Source organism: Ctenopharyngodon idella, chromosome 2, assembly GCF_019924925.1.
Source record: "Ctenopharyngodon idella isolate HZGC_01 chromosome 2, HZGC01, whole genome shotgun sequence".
NCBI lineage: Eukaryota > Metazoa > Chordata > Actinopteri > Cypriniformes > Xenocyprididae > Ctenopharyngodon > Ctenopharyngodon idella.
In genome coordinates, this window is record NC_067221.1 from 30,886,235 (window position 1) to 30,898,443 (window position 12,209).

Genomic DNA, 12,209 nt, shown 5'->3' on the forward strand with positions numbered 1-12,209 from the left:
CAACGTTAACAATCATTTAATTGGATAAAATCGTCTATTTTTATTGTAATGAATTGGATACATTTAGTACTCTTTCATTCGTAGGATTTACATTCATATAACTTGACAACATGTGTACATAATTTGCGTTTAATTGTAAATAATGTATAGATTTTATCAGTATTTGTCTAGTTTTATTTTAGACTGTTTAAACTGTCTTTTATTTTGCCACTCCGTACCGCTGACATCATAAGGTCTGCGCCGCGACTTCTACGGTTGCTGTTTTTTTGACTGAAGAAAGGTTTGTCATAAGCCCTTCAGCATTTAAGGTGTATAAAATGGTTCATAAGTGTTTTAAAGTTGTTTTTAACAAATTTGTTTCAACAACATGTTAATATTACTGAGAGCATTCTGCGTTGGAAATTTTGAACCTGTAGCCATAGATGGCTTTGTCTTAAACTGATAGTTGGCTCTCGTAAATATCGCCAAAATCATGACTTATTTTTCTGTGCAAAGCGCATCGACACATGAGGAACGGAGTGATTGACTTGACCTTTTTCTCTATTAATTATTCCCACTTAAACGTGACAAAGAAAAGTTTCCAGGCAAGCAGGATCTCCAGATTAAAGGCTGAGATCTTGCTTGACATACTGCTGGAAAGATGGAGTTTATTAAAGTGGAGATTGTTGACATGAATGATCCAGAACACTGCAGAGTGAAAGATGAAGAAGATACTGAAGAACAAAAAGGTTGGTGTCTGTTCTTGATTACTGATTAAGTACATTTATGCATCTGGGAGATGCTTTTATCCAAAGCGACTTATGTGGCATTCAGTGTACAGAAAGTAATACAAGAAATAAAGCTTCAGAAAATTCATCAGATTGAATTTTATAAAAGAGGTAAAATAACGATTAAACCAATAAAACACATTATGATTCTGGCAGAGTATCATAACAATGTATATCATTCTGACATTTTATATCAGTAGTAATCGTGCAGATTTCATATTGTTAAAGGGATAGTTCATCTAAAAATGAAAATTATCCCATGATTTACTTACCCTCAAGCCAACCTACAAGTATTCCACATGGTTCCAGGGGGTAATAAAGGCCTTCTAAAGCGAATGATGGGTTTTTGTAAGAAAAATATCCATATTTAAAGGGGATAAACTATAATAACCAGCTTCTGACAAACATTCATACTCAAGACGACTTACAGCGGAAATGTAACCTCTCACACGATGTATGACGTAGGATGTAGGAGTAGGTGAGAGTAGAAGCCTCTCACAGTTCAATCAAATAGGGCTGGGCAACAAACTCAAGCTCCTCTACTCTTATATCGAAATCCTCCAATATTTCTATTTAAAAAATTCTCATCTTAGACTTCTAATTCATGACTGGTGTTTTGTTTGGCTCTAACCTCTGCGCTTCCGCGTTCGTCAATACGTCTTACGTCATGCATTGCGTCAGAGGCTATGCTTCTGCCGTAAGTCGACTTGCGTACGGATGTTTGTCGGAAGCTGGTTATTATATTAAAAATCCCTTTAACTTTGAGCACACTAAAGATCACATAACTTAAGTTGGACTTCACTTTAGTGTTTCTTCTTGTTTCACCTGTCTTGTACTGATTTTTGACAATTTAATATGTTAATTTTAGACCACATGGAAGTGAAAAAGGAAAGTCAAGAACCGAGTGACACAGAGGAGAACCACTACTTTGAGAAACCTGAAGATTTTATAGTTGGAGAAAAATTTATTAGTTCCTCGCTAACTGAAAATAATTTCTCACAAACAACAGAAGCCAAAAATTCTTTCTCCTGCCCTCAGTGTGAGAAGACGTTCACACATAAAGGAAACCTTAGAGATCACATAAAAATTCACATTGGAGAGAAGCCTTATACATGCCATCTATGTGGGAAGAGTTTTATTCACAAAGGACACCTTAATGATCACATAAGAATTCACACTGGAGAGAAGCCTTACGCATGCCATCTGTGTGGAAAGAGCTTTACTTGTAAGGGAAGCCTTAATGGTCACATGAGAATTCACACTGGAGAGAGGCCTTTCACATGCCACCTGTGTGGAAAGAGTTTTACATGTAAAGGCACTCTTACATGTCATGTAAGAGTTCATACTGGAGAGAAGCCTTTCACATGCCCTCAGTGTGAAAAGAGTTTCTCACATAAAGGAAGCCTTAAGTGTCACATGAGAATTCACATCGAAGAGGGCCCTTTCACATGCCATCAGTGTGGAAAGAGTTTCACCCAAAAAGAATACCTTAAGAGTCATATACGAATTCACACTGGAGGGAAGCCTTTCACATGCCATCTGTGTGGAAAAGGTTTAACATGTAAAGGAAGCCTCAGATGTCACATGAGAATTCACACTGGAGAGAAGCCTTTCACGTGCCTTCACTGTGGAAAGAGTTTCACAAATAAAGGAAACCTAAAGATTCATGCAAGAATTCACACCGAAGAGAGCCCTTTAACTTGCCTTCAGTGTGGAAAGTGTTTCACACATAAAGAAAACCTTAAATGTCACATGAGAATCCACACTGGTGAGAAGCCTTTTACATGCCATCAGTGTGGAAAGAGCTTTGCTCGTAAAGTAATCCTTCAGAATCACATAAAAACTCACTCTGGAGAAAAGCCTTACACATGCCATCAGTGTGGAAAGAGTTTCACAGATAAAGGATACATAAAGCGTCACATGAGAAGTCACACCGGAGAGAAGCCTTTCATATGCCCTCAGTGTGGAAAGAGTTTCACACATAAAGGAAACCTTAAAATTCACATAAGAATTCACACTGGAGAGAAGCCTTCCAAGTGTCCTCAGTGTGGAAAGAGTTTCACACATAAAGGACAGCTTAAAGATCACATGAGAATTCACACCGGAGAGAAGCCTTACACATGCCCTCAGTGTGGAAAGAGTTTCAAATGTAAAGGGCACCTTAAGACGCACATAAGAACTCACACCGGAGAGAAGCCATTCACATGCCATGAGTGTGGGAAGAGCTTCACAGTTCAAAGAAGCCTACACATGCACATGAAATATCATTCTGGGGAGAAATTACATGAGTGTTCTGAGTGTGGCAAGAGGTTTGCAGAGAGCAACACTTTCAAAACGCATTTGCTCATTCATTCTGAAGAAAGACCATTTAGTTGCGATCAGTGTGGCAAAAAGTTTATTTTGGCAGCACGCTTAAAGGCACATCTGAAACTTCATACAGATGAGAGACCCTATTTGTGTTCTTTGTGTGGAGAGAGTTTTAAACTGATTGGCAGTTTAAAATCACACCAGAAAATACATGCCAGTGAGAAATCTCATGTGTGCCCTGAGTGTGGTAAAGCTTTTACCAGAGCAAGCTACTTGAAACGGCATCAACGGACCCACACTGGAGAAACCCCTGGGAAGGGTTCATTGCTTCAAGAACGCTAAAAGAACCCAGTGCAAACTGGAGAGAAGCCCACTGCCATTTATATGGGAGGACTGTCAACACAGCCCTTCAGTCCAAGACCCATCCCTGTGACCCTACATAGGACAAGGGGTTTAGAAAATGGATGGATTTTCACCACAGAAATGTATCTGCTGGCTCTTAAAAAAAAAAAATTAAATTAAAAACAATTGTCCAGAGTAGTCACAGAGAGCAAAATGTGTCTTAGGTAATTATAAATAGTGTGACATTCAGATGTAGCCAAAAGTAGAATTTCTTCCTAAAGGGTGATTTTATCTAAGAGGGTTAAATGACCTAATGGTGCTCTTCCAAAAAAGAAAATTATAAGGGAAGTCAAGAAAAAATCATTGTGATTTTGACCTATGATTTAACATTCTATATTGTTGCTGCTTCGATAAAGGATAAAAGAACAAAAAAGCATAAAGTCACATTGAAAGACTCTCTTTCATGTTCAAAAGTACAAAGCCTGGCAAGCAATGCCCAAATTTAACCCAGTTCTGTATATAAACCCAATTAAATTCCAGTTCTCTTTCTATTAACATTGCCATATCTAAAATGAATAGTCTAAAGCAGTGGTTCCCAAACTTTTTAGAGTGGCGTACTCCCTGAAGCATTTACCATTCTTCTGCGTACCCCCTCTCTTCCAATTGGACTGCAGTCAGACCGTTTCCATTAAGGGACAATATTTGCCCCTTCAAATGGATTTTCCTGTGCATTTTTTTTGCCCTTATAAATACCTTTATAAAATAAATCATTTTGAAATAATAAATGCTCAATAGAGAAATATGCAATGATGGTAAAAATGAAGTGATACTTTTAAAAAATAAACCGCCAATACGGGGTGGTAAGTTACTGTTTTCATGAGTGAGTCATTGAGTCAATTGAGTGGTGGAACAATGACGCATTTTTGTTGGCCAAAACCCGGAAGCGAGTTAGCATTTTAGCACTTCCGGTTCTGTCGTCCCAAAGTCAATGGGTTTTTGATTAAATGGCTGAAATGAGGTCCGTGGTTAACACAAGCTCAAGATACTTTCACGCTTTATTCTACGACATAAAATACATCAGTATTAACCTACCCGTGATTTTTTTTAAGCTGTTACATGTCTTGAAAATGATGGTTGCTAACAAGTGGCTAAATCGGACTACAGAGGCTGTTGGCAACATTAAACATCATCATGCCGAACAGGTAAACTCAGTCCGCTTTTACAGCCTTGTTATGCTTATAGCTGTGCTCTTACAAACTATTCTAATTCAGACTTTCAAGAAAAATGTATTTAGATAAAGACTGAAAGCGTTGTCTGAAGCTTAGTGTTGGTGACGTTGAAATTGTGTGCCTGTGGTGTAGTTCCCTTATAGCCTACCTTTTAACTTTTTTGCTTCTGGCGACTGTATTTAGGCTTCAAAATTAACAAAAGTTGTGTTCATCTGTGAAAATTGTGTTCATCTGTGAAAATTATCTTCGTCTGTGAAAATGATCAAAACGTGTAAGTACCAAACTTTTGTTAATCACAGAGCTTATTTTTGCGATAATCCAAAAGCTTATGGGAAAATCCTACTGGGTTTTTGTCAAGGGAACCAGCGTGATGCTAACTGCCAATTGGCCTACAAAGTGACGTCATAGTTCCACCACTCTATAACGAAGCAAGTCACTGTATTTATGAATGAGTCATTGAATCATTGACTTTCATGATTCATTCAAAGCCGCAGATTTGTTCACAAAACACCGCTGTATGTTGCAGTTTTGCTGTGGCTTTCGTTGGAATTCTTATTTTGTTGAAAAATAGAGCAAACAATACTGACAATACTGTGTTTAAAATGTACATCACTTAATATAATCCTTATGTTTGAACTTTTATAAAATCAGTGTCACATTTGCAATTGTGTATATTTGGGTAAAATTAATAACTGTGTTTTTGTATTTAAGAGAGTTTGAGTCTTAAATTGATCTCTATGCACAATCTTTGTTCTTCATGCTAGTAAGTGCTAAAACCTCACTTTTACAAAGGTACATTGTCGAGAAAGGCAGTAATGTAGCTTTATTTGTTAAGGCACCATACTCTGCACGCAACCTGTCATATGCACGCTTCTTGTGTGTATGCAGTCAGTTTTGACTGCAAAAGATAATTTAAAAAAAAAAAGGTAATTTGATTGGATATCATGTATTTGACCTTTTACAGCGTTTTGCCTGTTAGAAATACATCCTTGGTTTTTGTTATTTAAGGAGCGGTAAAAATAAATGAACGGCAAAACTCAGCATTTTGTTCGTGTACTTCTGTCACCTCATGTACCCCCAGGGATACCCCAGTTTGGGAACCACTGATCTAAAGGAAAGGCAGGCTGAAGTTATTTATTCCCTTCTCTGTAAATATTTTAGTATTGCATGTCTTACTCCTTGTTTCTTGTACATCTGTATAATTGCTGAATGACAATAAAGTTAATCTTATATCATTGGCATTCTGTACCTTGTTTACATTAATTAGTACATTATAATTTCACATATTTTGTCAGCTGGCTGGATAGTAGATAATTTCATTCAATACTTGATATTAAGTGATTTACTGCATTATACATTTACTTTTACGTAGATTTTACGATTGTGTTCACCAGAAAGAAGAAAGTCATATACACCTAGGATGGCTTGAGGGTGAGTAAAGCTTGGGCTAATTTTCATTTGAAAGTGAACTAATCCTTTAACACATGAGTTCTCTAAAAATGCTTTAACACAGTGGTTCACTACCTTTTTTTTTGGCCAGCACCCCCCATTATCTAGGTCCCTATCTCTCCCTATTCCATTATCTAGGTAGTCTAATTGTCTTCCCTAAATATTAATGTTGATTATTATCTTGTGTTTATTATAATTAGGCCTGTTGTAATTTTGGTGAGAACATTTCAAACTTTCAACTACTTAAAAAAACTAAGTAGAAAGATGGAAAACATATGGTCTATGACAAAATACACTGCTCAAAAAAATTAAAGGAACACTTTGAAAACACATCAGATCTCAATGGGAAAAAATATAATGCTGGATATCTATACTGATATGGACCGGGTAATGTGTTATGAACGAAAGGATGCCACATCGTCTGATGGAAATGAAAATGATCAGCTTACAGAGGACTGAATTCAAAGACACCCTGAAAATCCAAGTGAAAAAATGATGCAGCAGGCTAGTCCATTTTGCTGAAATTTCATTGCAGCAACTCAAAATGGTACTCAGTAGTTTGTATGGCCCCCATGTGCTTGTTTGCATGCCTGACAATGTTGGGGCATGCTCCTAATGAGACGACGGATGGTGTCCTGGGGTAATTCCTCCCAGATCTGGACCAGGGCATCACTGAGCTTCTGAACAGTCTGAGGTGCAACCTGGCAGCGTTGGATGGACCGTAACATAATTTCCCAGAGCTGTTCTATTGGATTTAGGTCAGGCAAGCGTGGGGGCCATTCAATGGTATCAATTCCTTCATCCTCCAGGAACTGCCTGCATACTCTCGCCACATGAGGCCGGGCATTGTCGTGCACCAGCAGGAACCCAGGACCCACTGCACCAGTGTAGGGTCTGACAATGGGTCCAAGGATTTCGGGCAGTTACAGGCAGCATAACGTTCTCCACGGCTTCTCCAGACCCTTTCACATCTGTCACATGTGCTCAGGGTGAACCTGCTCTCATCTGTGAAAAGCACAGGGCGCCAGTGGCAGACCTGCCAATTCTGGTGTTCAATGGCAAATGCCAATCGAGTTCCACGGTGCCGGGCAGTGAGCACAGGGCCCACTAGAGGATGTTGGGCTCTCAGGCCACCCTCATGAAATCTGTTTCTGATTGTTTGGTCAGAGACATTCACACCATTGGCCTGCTGGAGGTCATTTTGTAGGGCTCTGGCAGTGATCATCCTGTTCCTCCTTGCACAAAGGAGCAGATTCCGGTCCTGCTGATGGGTTAAGGACCTTCTACGGCCCTGTCCAGCTCTCCTAGAATAACTGCCTGTCTCCTGGAATCTCCTCCATGCTTTTGAGACTGTGCTGGGAGACACAACAAACCTTCTAGCAATGGCACATATTGATGTGCCATCCTGGAGGAGTTGGACTGCCTGTGCAACCTCTGTAGGGTCCAGGTATCGAGGATGAAGGCTGAGGCCCACTTCAGATAGTCGGTTCAGCTCCATTCACCAAAAACAGTGGATTATCTGTGAATCCCAGTTGTCTGATGAAAGTTTGTAAAACTCAATGGTGTAAAATTATCACTGCAGATGTGGATGTTGGTGGTGATTGTTAGCTCTCCATCAAGATGGCTCTTTACAAAATGAATCCACCTCTTCTTCTTATCATCATTTTTAGGAAATTTAAATAAGGAGACTGAGCTGTATTGTATATTATCGTAACCATTTGCGTGACAAAGGCATAGCTAGCTAGCAAAATGTAGGCTGTAATAACTAACGGTAATGACAGTAACTCTCGATTGAGCGGGCGAGCCACTGATGCTAATACACTGTAGTTATTATAGTGTTAGGAGTAGGGCCATACTCGGTGGCTCCAGTGCGTCATCAAGCCACTGCTGTCTTCAGGATCCCCTACTCTTTTCTCCTACCATGGTTCCCCATCTTCTTTCTCCCCTTCCCTTCCTCCTCCCGACCCCTATCACTCCCACTGTCACCCCCAGTTGTCCTGCTGTAACACTGGATCAACTTCCAACCACCTCCTCCACCGTAAGCCAGACCTCCTCCCCCTCTTCATCCTGCTCCTGGACCGTCTCTTGGGCTATGTTCACACTGTAAGTCCAAATCCGATTATTTGTGTACAACACTTATGCTGTGTTGTCAGCTTTCCAGAGATATGAGAGAATGGAATTTGTATCTGACACGAATCTCCAGTCACCATGCCAGTCACCACAGCACACTACATCTCCCATAATTCTCTCTGGCTACCACCTGAGCACACTCCACAATCACCACATCTGTCTGCCATCATCCTCATCAGCTCCTCTTCATGAAAGCCAGCACCACAGTCACATTACTTGGTCTCGTCTGTCACTACGGCGCTATAGTCTTACCTGTGATTGTGCCTGTTGCCAGTCAGTCATTCGTCTGTCTTCCTCAGTCTTAATCTTTGGCTATTCAGATCCACACTGCTCCTGGAAATGAAAGTGACTTTGTTACCATTGAAGCTAAGTACTGATCTGAACTTGACTGCTGTGACTTACCTGTGTGCTTCAGTTGATATTCCCTTTTGCCTGCTAATAAACACTCTGAACTGTTACCATGGTGTTCTCCTCTTCTGTTGCTGGCAGAAGACCAGACCAAATCAAAAGATGGACTCAGCGGGAGTTTTTCTGCAACCTGGGGCTTTCCTCTGCACAATATTTCAAGATAGCAGGAAGATAGAGGAGAATATGAAGGAATTTATTGAATACTGTTACCTGACGACGTGGAATGATTGTATCCTTATCCACTGCTTTAAAGATGGATTAGATGACAATGTCTGCCAACTATTGTCAGAGATAGATGGATGTGTGACATTTGAGCAATGTTTGGACCTCGTTCTGTGGTGGTGTGTATATGCTATACAGTCTCAAGACTACAGAGAAACCATCACAAGTTCCTTGTCTCTGCCTGCTCTGATTCCACCATAAAGACAGTTCTTGTCAAAGAACCGCCCTTTCATCTTGACAGGTCAGCCAAACACAGTTGGGAGAGATCAGCTCCAGTGAGTATTCGGCTGTCTTCTAAAGTAGAGTATTTTTTTCATCATGTCCGTCCGTAAGGCAAGAAGTTCAAGATCAGCAATTCTAAGTCAGCCCATCAGTCCATGAGTCTGCTCCAGTTCTAGATTCAGTTCCTGTCAATGCCCTGTAGAATTTCGCTCCAGCCCAGAAATCAACTCAGAAGCCCATACCTGCCTCAGTACTCCATCAAAAACCCGCTCAATCCACAGAGCTCAACCTAGAATCTTCCTCCTGGTTGAACATAACCCTAACCCCAACACAAAGGAGGAGGCGGAGGAAGAGAAGAAATCCACCTTTCAACATTCTGCTGTAGGTCCTTAGCTACCTGTCGCTTCAGAGTGCATTCCTGAGAGAGAAAGTTCTGAGTGTGTTACAAGGAGTGATTTTATAGAGTATGTTCCTGAGATACTAGAGCCTGCTCCAGAGAAGGCAATTCAAGGACCTGCTCCAGGATTCAGCCCAGAGTCTGCTCCAGCATTTTAGCCCAGAGTCTGCTCCAGCATTTTAGCCCAGAGTCTGCTCCAGCATTTTAGCCCAGAGTCTGCTCCAGCATTTTAGCCCAGAGTCTGCTCCAGCATTTTAGCCCAGAGTCCGCTCCAATGTGTCGGCTCCAGCCTCTGAGTCCGCTCCATTGTCGGCTCCAGCCACTGACCACAGTCCAGTGATGGCTCCAGCCACTGACCACAGTCCAGTGAAGGCTACAGCCACTGACCACAGTCCAGTGATGGCTACAGCCACTGACCACAGTCCAGTGATGGCTACAGCCACTGACCACAGTCCAGTGTCGGCTCCGGCCCCTGAGTCCGCTCCAGTGTCGGCTCTGGCCCCTGACCACAGTCCAGTGATGGCTCCAGCCCCTGGCCACAGTCCAGTGTCAGCTCCAGCACCTGACCACAGTCCAGTGTTGGCTCCAGCCCCTGAGTCCGCTCCAGTGTTGGCTCCGGCCCCTGACCACAGTCCAGTGATGGCTCCAGCCCCTGACCACATGCCTGGAACTCTCACCTCAGAGTTCAGTATTGCACCCACTCCAGCCCCAGAGTTCAGTCTCGAGTCTGCTCCAACTCCAGAACTCAGTCATGCGTCAGCTATAACCCCTAAATCTGCATCAGAGCCTGCTCAAGTCCCTGCGTCTGCACTGGAGTCTGCCCCAGAGCTCAGCCAAGTGCCCGCTTTCGCCGTGGAGCTCAGCTCAGTGCCCACTCTACCACCAAAGACTTCAGCCAACATGGCCACTATGTCAGAGTCTCCTGTAATCATGGATGCTATGCCTGAGTCTCCTGATGTCACAGCCATCATGCCAGAACCCTGGCAGATATTTCAAAGCCTGGAGGATTCAGAGACCTCTCTACCACTGATTGCTCTCCCTGTTATGGTGGTGGCAATAATGTATGTTTGGGCTGCACACTGCTCTTCAGCTCGTATCGAAGTCTATGAACTTCCTTTTTGTCCTGAAGCGACCATGGAGGTCTTTCCCTAGTTTTCTGTTTGCCCAGATGTGACTAAGAAGGTTGTCCTCGAGTTTCCTGTCTGCCCTGATATGGCTATGGAATTTGTGCCCAAGTTTCTGCTCTGTTTAAATGTGATCATGGAGGTCATCCCCAAGTTTCCTGTTTGCCCTGATATAGCCACAGAGGTCGCCCTCGAACTTCCTGTCTACTCAAGCACGGGCATGGAGGCCAATCTAAGTCACTTCATCATGGCCGACTGTGTTCCAAAGTCAAGTCAAGTCATTTTCATTTATATAGTGCTTTTTACAATACAGATTGTTTCAAAGCAGCTTCACAGTGATAATAGGAAAATTAATGGACAGAGATTGTTATGACTTTACAGCAGCTCTAGGAAAAAGTTATTATCGAGCTTAAGTATGTTTTTGATTGAATCGTTTCAATTGTAAAAATCATTAATTATTAACTTAGGAGCCACTTAAATTACACCTTTTTAACTGAAAACGGAAGACTTTTAATCAGTTTTTGCCGTTCATTTACTTGTTTAGTCTATAGGTATGCTCGTTTGAATGTGTATATGCGCAGACGCTTAGTTTGCGCATTTGACATCGCCAAATTCCCTCAACGCGGCCACAGAGGCTGCCATGATCTACTATGCTTCTAACTTGCCCTGGCACCCTGGGCTTCCTACACCGCCATTCAGTGGTGTAGTCGGGGCCATACGCCATATACTTACTTTTTGCCCAGGGCTGTTTGCGTATTACGACTTCTAAGGATCAGTATTTGCATATACCCACTAGTATTTTTTGCTTCGAAAGTCCATAATCTACTGTCATGTTAGCTTCCCCTTTAACTGTGTGTCCAATGCTGTTGTGTAAACTCGCGATTCTTTGTTGTAATTGATGCATTAGCACTTCTATCTTTCTACCTTTTCTTGCCCATCATTGACTAAAAAATCTGGCTTGACTGTTCGGGTTTGCGCTGCAGTGAGAGAACTCCACTCAAAGTCGCTCTTGTGTTTTGAGCGGTGCATTTAGCGCAGTTCTCTCACTGCAGCGGACACGGCATGACTAATAATTAATTATATACATCATGCATTCTGAACTTTTAAGCGCTAAGTTCCCGTACGAACTGAAAAAACCATCAGCGCAATTGAAGCCCGGTTTATTTAATGCATCAGTGGCGTGCGAATCATAGGCCTACTCTGAATCTTATCACGCTCCAAAAGTGTGATAAGATTTCCACAAGCCATTCCTATTATGACACTGATGATAAAATGTGCGATCCATTTGAATTATATTGAGAGTTAAACACTTTAAAACACTATAGAGAAACTCAAACATGATCTAGATTGATGAACAAAATGAACAAAAGACTGATGAAAAGAGGAAAAAATATCATCTTGCGCCAGCATTTATGAGATAATAGTACACCACATCTTTTTTTAGGACTACACCACTGCCACCATGGTCCCCTGAGCTACCTTCAGTGTCGCAACTCAGGGCGGTGCCGGCAGCTCAGGGAGCCATGATGGTCCTGGAGGTTTCCTGACCTGCCTGTCACCTGCCACAACTCCTCTTCCTCAGTCTTCATCTCCGGCTATTCGGATCCAAACT

The 12,209-nt window shown here is 41.9% G+C and overlaps 1 protein-coding gene across 1 annotated transcript; it reads left to right on the forward strand.

Annotated features, from left to right (window-relative positions):
- The first annotated feature begins 57 nt into the window (after window positions 1-57).
- Window positions 58-5,883, forward strand: si:dkey-33c14.6 (gastrula zinc finger protein XlCGF57.1). The gene is made up of 3 exons (XM_051876381.1): window positions 58-280; window positions 573-728; window positions 1,636-5,883. Exons 2-3 carry the CDS (start codon window positions 641-643, stop codon window positions 3,414-3,416), a joined length of 1,869 nt encoding a protein of 622 aa, XP_051732341.1. The 5' UTR covers window positions 58-280; window positions 573-640; the 3' UTR covers window positions 3,417-5,883.
- The last annotated feature ends 6,326 nt before the right edge of the window (window positions 5,884-12,209 follow it).